Raw genomic sequence first — 20,288 nt, forward strand, 5'->3', positions numbered from 1 at the left:
CAGTGACAAAATGAAGGGCAGGGATTAGAAAGTTGGTTTTCCTCAATTTGATCAAATTTCAGTTGATTTATTCGATCTTGTTTAATTTTTAGGAATGACCTTAGCCAATGAAATAGGATTTGTTTTGTTTAGTTTAGTTTGTTTTTTATATTGCGGTTTGTTGCCGGGCAGGCTGGCCCGGTGTTTTAGGTCACTGTCATCTCTGAACTGGGATCACGAAAGTAACCGAATTATTCTCCTCTTTTATGAATCAGTTGTGTTACGCTTTTATAAATTAGTTCAGGTTTTCCAACTTGAGGTACCCAACTAACACGGGAATCCAGATATATCATCCTACATAATGAAATACAAATAAGATTTCCTATCAGATAATAAACCATCGAACCAGATGTCTTAATGCATCAAATATTTCAAAAGGCAAGCTAGAAGCTCCAGAGTGGCATAAGCTTAATCACTTGTACCATATGGATATATAAATTATCACATCCTTCAAAGCAATTTATAAGTGAGAAAAAAGCTCACCCAACAGATCTCATCTAGCTTATATTCTGAACACCATCTCAAGGTTTTCTTCAGCATTTTTGTGGCCTTCTTCACGTCCCAGTTCCTCGAAGGTAAATGGTATATGTATACGGTGGTACGAAGCATGTGCGGATAATTAGACAGATAAATTATACAAATAGGTAAATGGTATATGATACGGTGGTACGAAGCACGTGCGGATAATTAGACAGATAAATTATACAAATAGTGGAGATCCCGAAGGTAAATTATGAATTGTTTTAGGCCACGATGACTACGTCCAAATTCAAGAAGAACTACAATCTGCAATACGTTTTGAGGCATTCAAAAATCTCTAAGTTTACAAACTACAATAGAACGCTTCACCATGACATCCCTCGACTTCAATAGATGCACAACCCGTCATCCCTGAACATGGAAGCAATAGTATTCCTCCGTAACAAAGCATTGCAAAGAAGCACCCTTCTTACTTCACATATACCAATTCTCTCGAAATTTCAATTTGTAGCATACCTTTGAGATGAGATGTAGAAACATTTGATCTGAATATCAAAGTTAAACCTTCTTGCATACATGTGTATGCTGACACCACAACCTTCTGGAACATGGAATTAGACATCCAATTACAAAATGTGACCTTTTTAGTGCTAAACATGACACCACATGGCCACAGCCATAACTGGAATATATAGATATATCATTAGGTAATTCTCAATCTGCTTCTTGTTTTCTCACTAAAAAGCAAGGGGCACATGCATAGAACAAAGCTGGTTTATGCTCAGATTTCAGGTTAAAGAACTAACAAACTTTCCATTCTTTCCTGATGTACTTGAATATATAGTGTGATACCTAAGTCTCATAAAAAAAATCAACTTCCGCAACAGGAATACCTATATTCAGGCAAGGTTCTTAGGTATGGTCATATTTATTCACAGCTCATACCATTAGACAGAAATTTGATGGTGAGAAAAATCATATCCATGAATGCACTTGCCAATCATACCACACTTTCCTCAACTAGACAAATCACCTACGCATTCCCTAAAAAGATGGTTTTGAAAGGAGATATCAAAGTTCATCCTAGAGCAAGTAACTAAGAATGAGCTAAATTCTGGGAACCAAGAAACTGGAGGAAATAACCGCACAAATTGCATGACAACTTAGGAGGTGTGACTAAAATATGTAACAAACTTGTGTACTAATCTATTTTTTCATAAATACATGCACAAAAACAAAGGAATCATGGTCAATTAGCCAACTGGCAAATTGGAAATCACTAATGGTAGCACATTAGTATCTAACCTTGCCCTCCCAAGAATCTGTTACAACATGAGAAGGAAATAACTTTGTGGAATTTCTTTGAGATGTTGCAAGGGTTTCATATACATTTTAATGACAAGATGACTAACAGTGATTTAACACTTTAGAAGTTAGGGCTTCTAATGTACTCAATGTAGTAAAGATACATCAATCAGACTATTTCGTGTAGTATACATTCTGAACTCGTAGTAGACAGTACAAATTATTTTAAATACTCATCGAGCTAGATAAATATTTCAAATTTCGTAAATGTGAGCACCTTGAATTGGGAACAACAAAATTTGAGATTCTAGCATTCATGAGGTGTAGCCTTTAGCATAACAAAAGACATGGGATACTAAAAGTGAAACTATCATTGATTGAATTTTTTTCAGTTTCATGTCTCTAGACAAACGCGAATAACTTCAGTTGCACATTGCAAATAACAGGATCAAGGTGGCTCACCATGGCAGGATGAAGTGGCTGGTGTTGATATCTTGTTCAGTTAAGTAGCACGCATCTATTGAAAGACTGGCGGGTCATGCACCTCTGTAGGAAGGTTTGAACACTAACATTTACTGCAGATCCCAGGGTGGATGCTTGCAAAGGCCCTTCACATGATAGTCAGAGATAGATGTTTGCCGCCTGCACAAATAGAATCCCAAACTTTTCACTCCTTGAGGATTATACTTTGTAATTGCAGATATCTTGTGCATGTAGGTTATGGTAAAGAAAAGATTTTAAAGGAGGTCACGCAACAGCCAAGCAAAATTAAATCATTAACATATTACTCAAACCTCCGACTGCAATTATACATGATAGCAAATCAACTAATCAAAAGTGATGAAGTCAATATCTTGGCTTACTGTACCTGTGAGCTTGTTTAGAAGCTGATGGTGCCTCCAGACCCATTACTCCCTCCGTCCCAAATTGTAGGTCGTTTTGGCAAATCTAGATACATAAATTTTGCTACGCATCTAGATAAACACTATGTCTAGATGCATAGCAAAAATTATGCATCTAGATTTGCTAAAACGACCTACAATTTGAAACGGAGGTAGTACTATGGAACGAAAGAGTGATAAGACCTTGATCCTGTATGCCCGTGTCAGGGATTTACGGACACACAGAACTACCATATTTCATGATAAGATTCTCAACAATGCTCGATTGGTAGCTTAATGTACTACTATTTAAAAAATATATTAGCGAACACCAAATAATATATTAGTGAACACCCGCCTCAGTTTGCCTCTTCTCTATAACACAAAGCATAGCTGCGGAGTGAGAACATGTTGGAGACACTCACAAATCTTATATTCATTTTCTTTAGAAACATGTAGTTTTTCAGCGCTGAGTAAATTTCTCCACATTCTGGTAAGCGTGTATCTGAAATACTGCTATGCTTAGTCAAGGTAAAGAGAGAGAGACTAACATTTTTTTTCAGGGATGAAATTAATATTTAGTTCTTTTCCCGAGGACTACTTAGCTCGAAATTCATATACTTAAAATGATTCATTTTAAGTATATGAACAATTGCAGGTGTTGCAAGATTTAAATTGTTCAATTCTGGCTTTAAAAAAATATTCAGTTCCTAGAGAACTCTAACTAACTAATCCTCTGTACATTTGCTTCCTTCTTCCGATGTCTCAAATGGCCAGAGAAGTCGGGCTTACTGCGGTTTCGCCGGCGATGGGGACCCACTGCTCTCGCCGCGGCTGAGTCTGGCCTCCAAGTCGTGGTCTTACTGCTGATGCTGCGGTGGCGTCAGTGGAGATGCCGTCGAGCCGCCGCAGCCCAGCAGCCACCGTACCCTTTGTCGCCTCCACGACGTCCACGACTTCATTGATGTGCGCAACGAGCCTCCGGATCAGCCTCGGGCGCCCGCGGAGGCGCCGCCGCTGCCTCCTCATCAATGACCGCGCAACGGCAGAGGAGGCAGGTGGAGTGGGAGCACAGCCACATGTCGATGCACTCAACGTGGAACGCGTGGCTACACCGGGCCAGCACGCGGGCGGCCTCCTCCGTGTTGCAGATGGTGCAGTCCGCCTTAGTCTTGCACGCGTGCCAGAGAGTCCATCCTTCATGCAAGAGTTGCCACGCCATGGTACATTGATGTGCTTCGGAAGCTTGCCAACTGCAGGAAATTTGAAGAACGAAGACATGAACAAAATGTGCCTTTCAGTTTTGAAAATCAATCTTAAAACATGATGTTTAGGCATATTATAAGGACGAATCTGAAAGACAAGAGAACCAGGAGGCGCTCGACCTCTACCATTTCAAGTAATGAATCAAGAATGCTTATACACAGGCTTTCGAACAGGCGAAGCAAAGCATTTCAAAAACCACCACCAAAAAATTAAGGGAAAAGTCTATTTTTGGACCTTGAACTCGTCGGGTCGTCCGAAATTGAACCCCGAACTACGAAACCGGGTAACCAAGGTCCTCGAACTATCAAAACAGTCCGAAATACAACCCTAAGTACTGTAGCAAGCGGTTTCCTAGGGCTATTTTGTGACGTGGCATCATGGGGCCACATGGCAGTACACGTCATCACACCGTTCCACACTGCCAGGTGGGACCCACTCCCTCCTCCTTTCTGCCTACCCCTCCGCCCGCTCGCGCCGCCGCCCGCTCCCTCCGCCGCCGCCCGCTCCGTCGCACCGCCGCCCGCTCCCTCCTCCGCCGCCGCTGCCGCTCGCTCCCACCGCCACCGCGGGCGGGAGGGAGAGGACGCAGTCGAGGAACCCAGCTTGCAGAGCACCCGCGCCGCCCGCTCCTTGGCCGCCGCGCTCCCAGCGCCCGCGTCGAGGACGCGGACCACGGGCGCGATTACGCCGCCGACGGAGCGGGCGGCGGCGGCGGCGGAGGAGGAAGCGGGCGGCGGCGGCGGAGGAGGAGGAAGCGGGCGGCGGTGGAGGCGGCGGGAGGTGGCTCCTTCCGCGTGGCGGCGCAACGCGCGGGAGGCGCGGCGGAGGGAGCGGGCAGTGGTGGTGGCGGAGGGAGCGGGCGGCGGCGGAGGTAGCGGGCGGCGGTGCGAGCGGGTGGCGGCGCAGCGGTGCGATGGAGCGGGCGGCGGTGGAGGGAGCGGGTGGCTGTGCGAGCGGAGGGAGCGGGCGGCAGTGCGACGGAAGGAGTGGGCGTGAGGGAGACGAGGGAGGAGGCCGCGGAGGAGGCGGAGGCGGCGCGCGCGGGTGCCGCCGCTGGTGGAGAGGGAGAGGAGGCGACGGGCCCGCGCCGCAGGGGCGCGAGGTGCCGGGGCGAGGTGGCCGGGTGGGGCGGCGGGGTGAGCTCGGCCTACGCCTCCATGGCTGAGGAAGGGAGGGAGGAGGAGGTGGCAGTGGGACCCACTTGTCATTGAGAGGGAAGAAATGATGGAGGTGCTGACGTGGACTGACTTGTGGGCCCCGCGTGCCACGTGTGCAAAACCACCTTCAAAACAGCTTGCTATAGTGCTCGAGGGGGTGATTCGGACGGTTTTGACAGTTCGAGGGCCTAGGTTACCCGGTTTCGTAGTAGGAGATTGAAAAACGGACTTCTGGACTAGTTCGAGGTTGTAAAATAGACTTATCCCAAAAATTAATTATCATATTCTACAATTTTACCGAGAAAAAACAGTCTGCTGTCTCGAAAATAAGCCGTTGGCACCTAAATTTCTCCAATCACGAAAATAATCGCCGCGGACGTAAAAAAAGGACACGAACATTTCTCATAAGAAAACACTAAACCCCAATCGAAACAGAAGGCAAATAGCAGCACTCACATCTCTGCGCGTTGAAGAACATGAGTTTGTGCAGCGCGACGGTGTAGTCGTCGGGCGGCGGTGGCGCCTGGGTATGGCCTTGTCGATCCCGGCCACGACCCCCGCGAAGACGGCGGCGGCGACGAACTTGCTGCGTAAGGGGTGTACTCCATATCCTTGACAAAAATGCTATAATTCCAACAGGGCGATGATGAAACCTGCATCAGTATAGAAAGTGGTAATTAAGCAACAAATCGCCAGGCTATGAACATGTGAAAAAGAAGTTACCCAGGACAACAGAGTCAATCTACGTAGATCAGGCAGAGCATGGAGAAGAATCAAAATAAAATAAACAGAGAGCAAGCATGCATGGATGCATTCAACAACAGCTGATGCCTAGGGATTCTCCTACAATAAACAATGCTGTATTTATCAATTGGAACTGCCCTCAGAGGTCTCAACAATTTAATTCAACTCATGCTTTCATCTCTCATCTTGAACAAATGAACATCTTGAAATACATCAGTGCCAATTAGCATAAACTTCTGATACAATAAAAGCACATGAATTGGACATAATTACAGGCACACCAAAATCTACATCTACCACAATCTGCGCAGTCCCCCAAAACAATCAAATTAGCCATCACGCCGAGCATAAAACCGGTACAATCATTAACTGATGCATAACTGAGCATGATCAAGTATGATAAGAGCAACTCCAACAGATTGATCTTTCCCTTTTCCCTTTCTCACTATATAGGGAAATCTCATTTCTTAATTTCAACATATATGGAAGAAGTGCTCTAGCAGATTGATTTTTCCCCCTTTCTATATGGAAAAGGAGATGTGATGTCTCCCCTTTCTATTGGAGATTGGAGAGAAATTATTGTGGATTAAGAAAAAATAAAGGGGAAATGGAAAATCAATCTACTGGAGTAGATTTTTTTAACATCAATCCCCTATATTGAGAAAAAGTGAAAATAAGAAAGGGAAAGATCAATCTGTTGGAGTTGCTCTAAGGCACCAGAATGGAGACGAAACCCTAAACAAATCGAACCCCTAACAACATAGCGAATCGCGGTCGAATTTCACAAATCAAACATCCACACTACCCTTACGCACACAAATTCTTCAACCCTCCTATCAACCTCCCATGAAATTTGTACCAGAGAAGTACCCCGAAGCTCCCGAATCTCGCGCGGATCCGATCACACGAATCGCGCCCCTCACCCCTTCCCCGGATCTCACAACGTAACGTGCCGATCGGTCCACCGCCCTACGATCCCCCCGTCCCGATCGACCTCGCCGAATCCAACCCTCCTAGAGCCAAACTGAACCCACCCAACCCACTCCCGCCATTCCCCCGCATCAATCAATTCCAACTGAACAAGGCTCGAATTGGACGCACTTGGGAGCCTCTCGGCATAACCGCGCGCCGCCGCCGCCGCCGACGAAGGGTCCAGGGGACTTGGCCGCCACCGTGCGCGCGCCTCCCGCGGCCACGAGCCGCCGGTCTCCACGCCGCGCGCCTGTCTCTGCACACCACAGCGCGCACGCAGCTTGCACGCCACCCGCACACGCCGCTGCCGTCCTCTGCACGCCGCCTGCGCTGCGCCTGCGGCACCTCCGCTCTGCGCGACCGCCGGGCCCTTCGGCGCCGCCGGCCTCCATGCAGCGCCGGATCGCTGAAACCAGGCGCCGCCGGCCTCCTTGCTTCGCCTCGCTGGGACCGGGGTACGGCGCGGGGAGATCCCTGGATCAGGACGGGGGTCTGTAGAATGAAACAACATCATCAAGAGAACCCCTTCCGCTAGTGGAGGCCGATTCAAAATTTGAACGATGGGTACGAGTGACGGGAGTAACAAAAAATGATTTAGTTTTTGTCAGATCGATATTGCATCCTCCAATTTCTATGGGTCATTCAGGATGGAGAGGCCTGCTATGTGGGGTGGTATAGGCAAATTAATCTTGATAAAAAATATTTAAATTGTTTAGAATCTTTATAGTATAGACAGATAGATTCGTCTTGAAATGTTATACAGTATTGATACACATTTCAACATGGAAAATACGCTCAGCTTAATTTTTTCACCCAATATTTAGACAATGCCAGACTGCATTTTTGTATGGTTACTCCATGGATAGCGAGGAGAAATTTCGATATTGACATCGAATACGCGCGCCTCATTTCTTTTGACATTAAATTCGTAAGTCTTTCAAAATTTGACATCGAGCGTACAAATTGTTTCAAAACGAGGGATTTCTGCTCCTTTTCTCGATTTTGCAAATTGCTTTCTTATTTTCGTTTTACATGGCACCTAAACTACCCGTTTTGCCCCTGACCACCTCCAACCTTCCGCTATTCTCTCTCGTGTTCTTCTCTCTCGGTCTCTCATCTCTCGGACCTGGGCACGAACAGCAGTGCCGCCGCCCCTGCTGTCAGAACATAGAGCCGCCGGCCGGAGTGGCTCTTGGACGGAATGGGAGCGCCGGTCCCGCCGCTTCTCCAGGCCGGAACGGGAGGGCCGTCTCGGAAGCGTCGGCCGTTGAACAGCGCATTCACGATGCACTCGCTGGCGCTGCATGGCCGGCACTAGCCGTGCTACGCGTTACGGCGAGCGAGAGGCTGTGGGCCCGAATTGAGAATTGAAAAAACGGGTAGTAGTAGGTGCCCTGTAAAACAAAAATAAGAAAAATTTTGCAGAATTAAGAAAAAGAGTAGAAATTCCCCGTTTTGAAACAAATCGTATGCTCAGTGTCATATTTCGAAAAGGTTGTGAATTTAATATCGAAAGAAGTGAGACGTGCGTATTCGATGTCAAATATCGAAATTTCTCGATGGCGGGACACGAGGCACCGCGACAACCACAAGGTCAGACCGCAGCTGAGCCGTGACCCCGAAGCTTTCGCTCATGTCCAGCTCCTCGGCCGCCCTCCCTCCCGGCAGCTCCCTGTCGAAGTGGAACAGCAGCGCCGCGAGGGCCAGCTCGATGTGCGCCAGCCCGAACGCGATGCCGGGGCACATCCGCCGCCCGCCGCCGAACGGTATGAACTCGAAGTCCGTGCCTCTGAAGTCTCTCCCGCTCGTCTCGAACCTCTCCGGCACGAACTCCTCGGGTCTGTCCCAGTGCGCCGGGTCCCTGCCGATCGCCCACGCGTTCACGATCACCATGGCTCCTTCGGCACGTCGAACCCGAGCACCTGGCACGGGCTCCCGCACCTGCGCGGCAGCAGCAATGGCGCCGGCGGGTGCAGCCGGAGCGTCCCCTTGATGACGAGCGGGAGGTAGTGCAGGTTGGCCAGCTTGTCCTCGGTCACCTTGCCGTGGCCGGCGAGCGCTCGCCGGACCTCGTCTTGGGCCTTCCGCATCACCCCCGGGTTCCTCATCAGCTCCGCCATCGCCCACTGCAGTGCCGTCGCCGACGTCTCGCTGCCGGCGCCAAACATGTCCTGCAGACGAATTGAGAGACAGAGTACCTGATTAATCACAGATTTTGCAAGAAAGAGACGAGGAATTCAGAAGGAGAGAAAGCTTAATTACAAACATGACGGTCTTGATGTTGTCGGTGGTCAACGGGTACTGGGAGTCGACCTCCTTTTGGAGTCTGAGCAGCACGTCGAGCAAGTCCTCGTCGTCGCTGTCCTCGCCGGAGCCGGCCGCCCTGCTCTCCCGGTGCTCCGCGATGATGGCGTCGATGAACTGCTGCATGCCGCTGCGGTGGCGCTCGATCTGGGCGGGGGCGCGGCTGATGAGCCGCGCGAGGCGCGAGGACGGGAAGAGGTCCGGCAGGGTCATCCCGGGCACAATCTTGAGCCCCTCCTGCAGCATCCGCAGGTACGCGTCGCGGCGCTCGAACCGGCTGCCGATGATGGCGCGCACCGTGGAGTCCGCGACGTACGCCGCCAGCCGCTCGCTGAGGTTCACCGGCGCGGCGGCGGCCGCGGCCGCCGCGACGGCGTGGAGCAGGCGGCCGGCCTCGTCCTCGTGGACGGGGCGGAAGGACTGGACGCGGCGGGCGCTGAGGAGCTCCAGCGCGCAGATGCCGCGGAGGCGGCGCCACCCCTCGCCGTGGGGCGCGAAGATGACGCCCCGGTACGCGAGCTCCTGCATCGGGCTCAGCGGCCGCGATGCGAACGCGGCGTCGTGGGTCCGCATCACCTCGCGGGCCGCGTCCCAGGACGAGGTCACCACGACGGGGAGCTCGCCGAGGCGGAGCATCACGAGCGGGCCGTGCCGGCGCGCGAGGGCGCCGGTGCGGGAGCGCGCCGGCGAGATGGTGCAGGTGGCCGATGACCGGCAGCGCCCACGGGCCCGGCGGGAGCCGCGCGGCATCGAGCGAGCCACGCGCGCCGCCTGGTGTGCTCTGGCGAAGAAGAGGATGATGAGCGGGATGCCGAGGAGGAGCGCGAGCAGCAGGTGCGGCGGCAGGTCGGCGGCCATGGCGGGCTCGATCGGTGCTGCTCCGCTGCTCGATCGGATGGTTGGAACGCAAGAAGAATTCGCGGTTGCCTGACTCTGAAGTGACTCTGATCGTGATCACACCGTGTGGGTTGCGATTTTGTGAGCACTTGGGGATTTCCCTCGTTCCAACATTTCGGTGGTCAAGTCCAGCAAGAGTTCGGTGACGCGTCGTTGTCTTGGGTTTTAGCAGCCTTTCATTCAAATGGTATGTGTTTGTTGGCTAAGTCGTGTTAGACTTCCATCAGCCTGAGCTTGTTTCGTTTTCCGGAATTTCAAAAATAGTAACACTTTGACCGTTAGTTACGGTGTCAAATAAAATCAGTTTATATAAAAAAACTACAGAACTGGATTACTGTAGCATGAGACAAACCTAATGAGACATTTGACCGAGTGATTAGAGTGTGGTTATTGTAGCATCACTATAACCAATCATCGATTAATTACTGTTATTAGATTCGTCGTGAAAAGTTACATCCATACCTAAAAAGGTTTTGCAAATAGACTTCATTTAGACCTTCATGCGGAGTCTAGAAGATGCCTTCTAAAATCCTTTCTAGAAAACCAAACAAGACCCTTGCAGGCCATCGCAGACGGTAGACTTGGGCACCGGCTGCGGCTTAACGGAGTTGACTTTTCCTCACCCGTCGCTGTGCCGGGCCATCGCCGTCCCCGACTAGTGGAGACGGGGCGGCGCGCCGCATGTAGATCGGAATTTCGAAGACCCTGCGCTGCTCTGGAATTCGAGATTGGAGGAGCAAGACACTCTTAGAGCAAGTATTATGATGGGTGGGAAGCTGGCGAAATATTGCGTGGAGGAAAGAGAGAGCAAGAGAGAGAGAAATGGGCGACTCGGCATACGCCGGCAAAGAGCGGGCGAAGAGCACTCTTCTCGATTCTATTGGTTGGACATCGTTGTCCATGCTGGATTCTACGCTGGGCCATGCTCTGCCTAGTGCGCTGCACATTAAATATTGTGTCCAGCTGGACTTTATTTTGCCTGCTACGGGCGCAACCATCAATCTTGCTCTTAGAATGGGGATGTGAAATTTATGGACCGTTGGACGGCCCAAAATTCGGATGCTAAACGGGCTTATTCCTATCCATATAAAATTGAAATTTAATATCTGTTAACTGATGCCACTTTATTATTATAGTATGTCATGTATTCCTATCCATATAAATATATATTATATACATGATTATTCTAAGAGTCATATGAATTATTTGATATATTGTGTATTCTCCCATGTATGCAACACAATTGCTACAAAGAACAAATTATGTACTAAATATGATTCATGTATCAAAGAATGAATTAAATATCTAGCAAATAGCTAAACAGATAGCTCGTTGTACAAATTGACTGTTTAGCTGTCCGTATGTGACAAACAGACAACAACTGCCTAGACTTTTGTACATGCCCTTACAATACCAAAGTGTCTTATAGACAAAATTAAAAAAATACTCTTCTATTAAATTTCTAGAAATGGTTATCAACTTTTTCAATGAAGCTAAAAGATCATTTTTTTTCCTCGTGGAAAAATAATTTCTCCACACACCACCCCAACTCGCTTCACAACTCCGTGCGGCTACCTCCAGCATCTGTCAGACTCAAACCCTATTCCCAACAATTGTTCTCACCAAGTCCCCCTGGTTCCAGCGTTGGAGGAGCTCCTCACCGAGTCCAGCGCCGGCCTCATCACCAGTGACCATGCAACACTGGGACTCGGGGGTTCTTTAGCTACAGTATGTTTGACATGGCTAGTCTTTAGTGTTAGTCTTCTTAATCACTTGACTCACTTGTCATAGATTGAATTTTCTTATTATACCATAATAGTATGGCAAGACTAACCTAGTTCTCATTCAGTCATTCTCAACAAAAAAAAAAGCTCTCTAAGCCTACTCCACACGAATCGCAGTAAAAGTGTTAAGAAAAATTGTTTTCCTTGGTTTATCTTGGATCACAGAGGTACAAGAGTTTTGCGACGTTCTAGATCATCCAATGTGAACTGGTGTTCTGAGTTCTGATGAGTGACGCACGGGCCATGGATGCACGAGAAATGCATGCCGTCGAGGCATAACCGTGCGCGCGAACAAACGACCTGATCAACCACTGAAGGTCACAACCGAAAACAACGCCCTGGTTGCACAAGCCGAGTGCCCTGGAACTGGAAGGCCGCAGCTGCTCTGACCTCTGAGTGAGAGTGAGCCGGCCGGCGCTGAGGTTCAGTTCAGAGTTTGGAAAGTCTCTCAGCGTTCTTGATTATCCAATCCACTGGTATTATCAATTCAGAGGAGAGATTCAAGGGCCATGGATGCACGCAAATTGCGTGATCCGGGCATCACACAAAAGCACACGGCTTGGTTCTTCAAGAACTGATCCTCCATTGGCGCTCCAACCTCCCGAGGAGCGCTGCGATCCAAGCCGCCATGGCCGCCGAGCTCCCGCTGTACTACCTGCTGCTGCTCCTGCTCGCCGCCCCCCTCTACTTCCTCGTAGCCACCAAGCGCCGGATGCCACGCGGGGGCGCGCGGCTCCGGCTCCCGCCGGGCCCGTGGGCGCTCCCCGTCATCGGCCACCTCCACCTCCTAGCCCGGGGCCTCCCGCACCGCGTGATGCGCGACCTGGCGCGGCGCCACGGCCCGCTCATGCTGCTCCGGTTCGGCGAGGTCCCCGTCGTGGTGGCGTCCTCCCCGGCGGCGGCGCGCGAGGTCATGCGGACCCACGACGCGGCGTTCGCGTCGCGGCCCATGGGCCCCATGTCGCGCCTCTGGTTCCAGGGCGCCGAGGGCATCCTCTTCGCGCCCTACGGCGACGACTGGCGCCAGCTCCGGCGCGTGTGCACCCAGGAGCTCCTTAGCGCCCGCCGCGTCCAGTCCTTCCGCCCCGTGCGCGAGGACGAGCTCCGCCGCCTCCTCCGCTCCGTCGCCTCCGCCGCGGCGACGGGGCCGGTGAACCTCACCGAGCTGATCGCCACCTACATCGCCGACTCCACGGTGCGCGCCATCATCGGCAGCCGCCGGCTCAAGGACCGAGACGCCTACCTCCGGATGCTCAGGGGCCTCTTCGGCATCATGCCCGGGATGAGCCTGCCGGACCTCTTCCCGTCCTCGCGCCTCGCCATGCTCGTCAGCCGCGCCCCCGCCCGGATCCAGGCCTACCGCCGCAGCATGCGCCAGATCATGGACGGCATCATCCAGGAGCACCGGGACAGGGCCGCCGGCGCCGAGGAAGACGAGGAGGACTTCGTCGACGTGCTCCTCCGGCTCCAGAAGGAAGTGGACTCCCAGTTCCCGCTCACCACCGAGAACATCAAAACCGTCATGCTGGTAGTAACGCACAAATCAAAACCCCCATCGTCGATTGAAACCTCGACGCCGGCCGCCGTTGATCGCCATCCCAACTCCCTGCTTCCTCCACAGGACATATTCGGCGCGAGCACGGAGACGTCGGCGACGACGCTGGACTGGGCGATGGCCGAGCTCCTCCGGAACCCGGGAGCCATGGAGAAGGCCCAGCGCGAGGTCCGTGAAGCGCTCGCCGACGCCGGCCACAGCGCGGTGACGGAGGACGGCCTGGCCAACCTGCACTACCTGCGGTTCGTCATCAAGGAGACGCTCCGGCTGCACCCGCCTGCGACGATGCTGGTGCCGCGGCAGTGCCAGAGCCCGTGCCGGGTGCTCGGGTTCGACGTGCCGGCGGGCATGACGGTGATCGTGAACGCGTGGGCGGTCGGCCGGGACCCGGCGCACTGGGACGAGCCCGAGAGGTTCGCGCCGGAGAGATTCGAGCGGAGCGCCAAGGACTTCAGGGGCGCGGACTTCGAGTTCATACCCTTCGGCGCCGGGCGGCGAATCTGCCCCGGCATGACCTTCGGGCTGGCTCACATCGAGCTGGCGCTCGCGGCGCTGCTGTTCCACTTCGACTGGGCCTTGCCGGGCGGGCTGCCGGCCGGGGAGCTGGACATGACCGAGGCGTTTGGGATCGCAACGCCGCGGCGTCATGACCTCCTGGTTGTTGCTGCACCTCGTTCGTCCCTATAGTTACGTACTAGACATGCTCCAAAATGGAAAAAGGGTCTGGTTTAAGTTCTGATTCTGATGAAAATTTCAACGAGATTAGGGTTAGATCATCATACTACTACCATTCTCAAACATATTTATGTCCATGTGGACATCGACATTACTGGTGAAAATTAGGACGAGATAACGCAGAAGTTGAATGTCTTCTTGTCTAAACCGATCTCTAAAAGTTTGAACGTCGGAACGGTTGCGGCCGGGGATGGGCTGGTTGCCAATAACAAAAGTGCACAATGAAAGTTTAGGGTGTGTTTAGATCACTTGGCATTTTGCATTTTTGTGTTTTTAAAAAAGAATCTTCAATATTTAAAATATTAAATGTAGACTAATCACAAAACTAATTATTGATCTCGTCTGTAAACTACGAGACGAATCTAATGAGCCTAATTAATCCATCATTAGAGTATGTTTCATGTAGCATTACTGTAGCAATATCTAATCACGTCATACTTAGGCTCATTAGATTCGTCTCGCGATTTACAGTTTATTTGTGTAATGCGATTTATTTTTTGACTACATTTAGTACACCATGCAAGCGATTTACAAAATTTTGCATTTTGCATTTTGGGATCTAAACAAGGCCTCGAACACTGGAATGGAATGCAAGGTCACAAGCATGGGCTAGTTGGCAGAAACTGCTACTACAGTTATGTCAGATCACCGATGTATCATCTTCTCCACACTCATGCCAGATATTAAGAATTTTTTGGATCAAGGTGACTAAATTAAGTTCCGTCACATCAGATGTTTGGATACCGATTAGAAAAATTAAATATAGACTAGGGATGGCACCCGCGGATGTGGGTTTGGTGAAAACCCGCCCGCAGACAAATCCGCGGGGTTGGGAAAAATCCTCCCACATGCAGACCCGCGGGTGCATTTCTACACCCGCACCTGCGGGTTTCGGACGGGTTTCGGATGCCCCGCGAGTGTGGTAACAGATATAATAAAATGCACGAATCCATTAATTTAAACAGTCAAACAATACATTTCTATAAGTAACAAGGGCAAACTAACAACGAACCATAAGTTTAAAGTAATAAAGACAAATTATCAACAAATCTATAAATTTTTGTGCTCATTTTATATTTAGGATAGTTGGGCTGTGCCTTACCTAAGCAGGCTGGGCAGGGGTTTCTTTGTTTTCGGAAGGGTGCGGGTCCACCCACGGGTAGAATATTAGACCCGCACTCGCACCCGTCGGGTCTAAAATTCACAGATATCCGCATCCTCGAGTCCCTAATATAGACTGATATAAAATTAATTGCATAAATGGAGGCTAATTCGTGAGACGAATCCACTAAACCTAATTAATCTAGTGTTAGTATATTTTACCGTAGCTTAATATGATCAAATCATTAACTAATTAGGTTTTAATGGATTCGTCTCGTGAGTTAACCTCCATATGCATAATTAGTTTTGTAAATAATCTACGTTTAGTAATTTTGAACATTAACATTTGGATCAAAACACCCATAAACTGCCAGCTACACGTCAAAAACTCTTTATCCGATTCCTTAAAAACTCTGAATTCCCGTCGTCGTCAGTTTACTTGCCCTGGTATATGTCTCGTGTATGTCCAGTGGCCAGTGGTGCGCGCGCAGCTTGCCGCATGTCCCTTTCGTTCGGACTTCGGAGCATGATATTCCCGTGCCCTAGCGTACGTGCTGACGCGAAGATCCTGACCATCCCTACTCGGCAATTGGCCGGCCGGCCGCTGACCGCGCAGTGGGTGAGATAGCTTCACCTGACCGTTGTTTGCGCAGGCTGATTGATCGCTTGCTCTCCGTGGACTCGCCCAGCATTCTGAATCCTGATCGAGACCAGCAGTGGTAACGAGACGTGTTCATGTTCCTTTTGTTTTTTTTTTCTCCATCGAGCATAAGATGTTCATGCTACTGCGGAGCAGCACCGTGCCGTGTGCCCCGCTCACCGTCGATCTTAGCTTCACGAAAGAAACGTCCCAACCTGACCCATAAACATATACGGCAACGTGGTGCACGGCGCCCATTTTTTTTCCTTCTTTTTTCGGGGTACACGGTGCCATCTCCAGTTTCCACGGTGGTGTCGCGCGACACGACGCGGGTGGTTGCAACACACAGCGGCGGCGGGCGCCGATCGTCCGGCGGGCCGCCGGACGGACGGCCAGGATCGCGCGCCGTCGCCATCGCGCGCGCGGCCGGCCGCGGATGGTCGAGCGGCCACAGAATAAATGCCACCAGTCTCCACTCTCCAGGGAGGAGAGGAGCCCAGTCCAGGACTCCAGATTCGTCAGCTCCGGCCCGAGCGCTCGCCACGCAAGCTGCCCAACCATGGCCGCGCTGCTCCTCGCTCCCCTTCTCCTCCTCCTCGCCGCCTCGCCGCCGCTCTCCGCGGCGGGCGGCGCGCACCCGGGCTACTCGTCCGGCGAGGGCACCTGCACGGTGGGCGCCGGCGCCGGCGCCGCGCCAGGGGGCCCGCTGCTGGAGCGCGGCCCGGGGCGCGTCATCGACATCACGCACGCGTACGTGCCGGACCTGCCGGCGTTCGCGCAGGGGGCGGTGGCGGGGCCCGTGGTGCGGCTCAAGCACTCCATGGCGGACGGCTCCGAGTACAACCTCTCGGAGCTGCGGATGGAGTGCCACACCGGCACCCACGTCGACGCGCCGGGGCACATCAACCAGGGCCACTTCGCCGCCGGCCTCGACGTCGACACGCTCGACCTCGACCTCCTCAACGGTATGCAGAGGGTTGTGGATTTTAATTTGGGCATGGGATGCAGGATGAAGATGAGATGAACATGGTGGGGACTGGGGGTGAGGACGGGGAATCCGAGACTTTCGATTCTGCGCGAGCAGGGCAGGACCTTTGACCTTTCTCAAACACCTCGTCCTCACGCTGACAAGCAGGGCCCGCCAAAGTTTAGCCTTATCCAAAGGTGCCATTTTTTTTTCGAGGATACACGCAAGAACGAGAACCAGTGCCACCTAGACTACAACTTTCAGCCCGTCTTGAACTTGTCAAAAGCGACACTCGTATCGCATGCAAGTACTCACATGATCAAAATCTGGCCTCTGCACTAATGATCCATAGAGAGTGAAAAAAACAGAATTGTTTATAGTGCCTTGTCATCCACGTAGTGACCCGGAGTGGAGCACCGCTGGGCGCTGGCCTCACGAAATGCTCATACGACGCCTCCCCTTCTCGGCAGCGGCAGTGGCTTCCGAATCTTACAAGGGCCGCAATTTTTCTAGTCCAAAACTAGTCAGTGTCAGCCCTTTATCCCAATAATTTAGGGCCAGAGATAAACTATTCGGTGTCTCAGAGTCTGGAATGGATCATCGAGTGCGATCAAGAGCAGCAGTGTGCAGCTTGCTCCGTCTTCCTCAGTGTCGCTGTGCTCAGTTGCTGGCTTGCTGCTTGCTTCCCTGCCTGCAAGCGTGAGCTCGTGGCCATGTCTCTTCCTCCCCCTCTGATGGCGATGCTCCTGCTCGCCGTGGTGACGGCGCCCCGCGTTCTTGCCGCCGGGGAGGAAGGTGGCATCGCCGCCCACCCGGCGTACGCGGAAGCCGCCGGGACCTGCGGCCCGGCCTCTGCCGCGCCGGCGCCGGCGGAGGCGCGGCGGCTGGAGGAGTACGACGGCGGGCGCATCGTGGACATCACGCACGCGTACCGGCCGGAGCTGCCGGCGGTCGGGCCGGACGGGCTGGGCCCCGTGGTGTTCCAGACCATGTCCATGGCCAACGGGTCCATCTGCAACGTGTCGGAGCTCCGCATGGTGGTGCACGCTGGCACCCACATCGACACGCCGGGGCACATGATCCAGGAGCACTTCGAGGCCGGCCTCGACGCCGACAAGCTCGACCTCGCTGTCCTCAACGGTAGCTCCAGCAGGGCCATCTAATTCCATTCGTCTTAGCCTAGATTATTTTTCCTTTTCAACCACGAAATGCACAAATAATCAGGTTCAGAACTTCAGACGCACAATAGCTGGGGTTGAGTTCTTGTAGATGATGTTTTCAGATTCAGACTATAGATGTGAAATAGACAATACGTTATCTGTTTGAATTGCAGCATTTTGCATGTTATACTTGATTAGAGTTCATGTTGTAAATGATTTTTTAGGGCTTTTTTTCTCGAAAGTTTTTGAGGGCTTCATTTTGTAAATGATTGAGATTTGGCTGACCCACTGATTCCTCTTCACTGAACATAGGACCTGCATTACTGGTTGATGTTCCGAGGAATACAAATATAACAGGTACCATGCTTTCATTTTTTTAGTGACCTAACTCCGCTTAGCAAATTATCTGATGAATTGTCTTATTCACAATCGTTGCTCTTATCATTTAGCAAAGATTCATAAATATGGTGTTGAATAATCATGCATTCTCTATTATGCTGCCATCCATATGCAGATCATGGCTTATGTAGCATACAGATATTATGCTTTATTGTGTTGCGGTTTGTTTCCCTGAAAAAAGAATACATGTATGTAACATATTAACCCCCAATCACTCCACGCAGCTGAAGCAATGGAATTCCTAAAGATCCCAAAAGGAGTTCGCCGAGTTCTATTCAGGACACTGAACACTGACAGGTATGACTCCATGTTCAGGACAGACTTCTAGTAGGCTTATGTGTTTACACCATTTAAATATATTGAAGCACAATCCTTTTTTAGAGATTTATACTGTATTGACCATGTAACCAAACGGTCTATAGGAAGCTGATGTGGAAGAAAGAAGGTGACCTTAGTTATGTTGGATTTACAGAGGATGGTGCCCAGTGGTTAGTTGACAACACTGACATCAAGCTAGTTGGTAAGAAATCATTTCCCTGCATAGAGTGACTGCACTATCAAGTAATATTTGAGTGGTTGAACAAGGCTTGGTTTCTTCCCCTTTTTGCGCAAAATACAAGGCTGGGATTTTCTCTTGTGCTGCTGTTTGCAATCTGTTCATAACCTTTTTCTTGGTCTAGAGTTATGTATACTTGACCTGTACTGTATGTGCTAGTAACCTGAAATTGTGTACACTGTACAGCCTGTCGGTTTAATTTGTGGCCTTTTATTGATCAGTGCGCTGATTAGCACTTGACATACTGATACTAGCAATTGTGCAGGGGTTGACTATCTCTCAGTTGCATCATTTGATCACTTGATCTCTGCCCATGTCGTCTTTTTCAAAAAACCGGTAAGATACTGCAGTTTAATGACAAAAATGTTTCATTCTGTTTGTTCCCGAATTCCAGTACAGAAGGTTTCCTGACCAAAATACTGCAGTTCAGTATTGACTGTTGCCAAGTCTAGTGACTGTGGTCTGTTGGTTCCAAAATTTTCGTGCTTGTTTTATTTCAAGTAACCTTTTCTTTGTATCTAAAATATGCATAGCATTTGACCCATTGGTTGATTTACTTTCTTTGTTCTGTCAGGACATAATCCCAGTGGAAGGTCTGAAACTAGACGATGTCCCGGTGGGAGTATACAATCTCCATTGCTTACCTCTGAGGCTGGTTGGAGCCGAGGGTTCGCCAGTCAGATGCATCCTTATCAAGTGATCGCTCATCGCTCCCTGGTGTTGCTGAAGGACAAACTGTATCATGCCACGTGAGATGCTTCATCCTGGCTTTTGGACTTTTGGTATCTCGGTGCATACTGAGCCGGAAATGCTGCAGGCCATGTAGACATGTAGTTGTCTGGACATTTCCAAAAGAAACAATAAAAAAAGCAGCAGCAATATTTCCATCGTGATAATGTGAAAGTAGGTCATGGGTCGGTGGTGCAGGAACAGTTGGCTCAAATTTTTCCACTTTTTTTTTTGTCAACATGTAATTTTGAACAGAAACCGAACGACGGACATACTCCCGTTTGAGCTTATGTGCGGCCGGCCAGCCATGGCGGCCTCGTCTCCTAGAAAACGGCGGCCTAAGCGGCCCTCGCTCTCTTGGCTGGTGCCGCGCGATTCCGGTTGCCATCATCGCCGATGTGCTGGTTTCTCTTTACACAGACAGACGGACAGTAGTTCAACTCAAATTTCACAAAAGTAGATGAATACATGATCTATCACTATCAATGCATATTTTGACTGGAGTTAAATGCACCAGTGGTCCACCAACCTATAAGGATGTGTCATTTAGATTCGAAAACTCCAAAAATGCATTTTAGGTCCATCAACTTGTAATTTATATCACTTAGATCCATAAA

The 20,288-nt window shown here is 50.6% G+C and overlaps 2 protein-coding genes and 1 pseudogene across 3 annotated transcripts; 2 read left to right on the top strand and 1 right to left on the bottom strand.

The window, feature by feature from the left end:
* Positions 1-7,900: 7,900 nt before the first annotated feature.
* LOC120654888 lies at positions 7,901-10,112 on the bottom strand (annotated as a pseudogene).
* Positions 10,113-12,312: 2,200 nt separating this feature from the next.
* On the top strand, positions 12,313-14,243 carry LOC120653920 (cytochrome P450 71D7-like). The gene has a single exon (XM_039931588.1). The coding sequence runs from the start codon at positions 12,458-12,460 to the stop codon at positions 14,069-14,071; it is 1,614 nt and encodes a 537-aa protein (XP_039787522.1). The 5' UTR covers positions 12,313-12,457; the 3' UTR covers positions 14,072-14,243.
* A 2,092-nt stretch (positions 14,244-16,335) lies between these two features.
* LOC120654891 (cyclase-like protein 1) lies at positions 16,336-19,961 on the top strand. Of its 2 annotated transcripts, none has more exons than XM_039932572.1 (6): positions 16,336-16,825; positions 18,300-18,344; positions 18,611-18,683; positions 18,809-18,906; positions 19,208-19,278; positions 19,517-19,961. In XM_039932572.1, the coding sequence occupies exons 1-6, from the start codon at positions 16,420-16,422 to the stop codon at positions 19,640-19,642; spliced, it is 819 nt and encodes a 272-aa protein (XP_039788506.1). In that variant the 5' UTR covers positions 16,336-16,419; the 3' UTR covers positions 19,643-19,961. The 2 variants fall into 2 exon arrangements, with proteins under 2 accessions (XP_039788506.1, XP_039788507.1); XM_039932573.1 differs by lacking the exon at positions 16,336-16,825 and adding an exon at positions 16,886-17,967.
* The last annotated feature ends 327 nt before the right edge of the window (positions 19,962-20,288 follow it).

Source organism: Panicum virgatum, chromosome 1N (genome assembly GCF_016808335.1).
Source record: "Panicum virgatum strain AP13 chromosome 1N, P.virgatum_v5, whole genome shotgun sequence".
Taxonomy (NCBI): Eukaryota; Viridiplantae; Streptophyta; class Magnoliopsida; order Poales; family Poaceae; genus Panicum; species Panicum virgatum.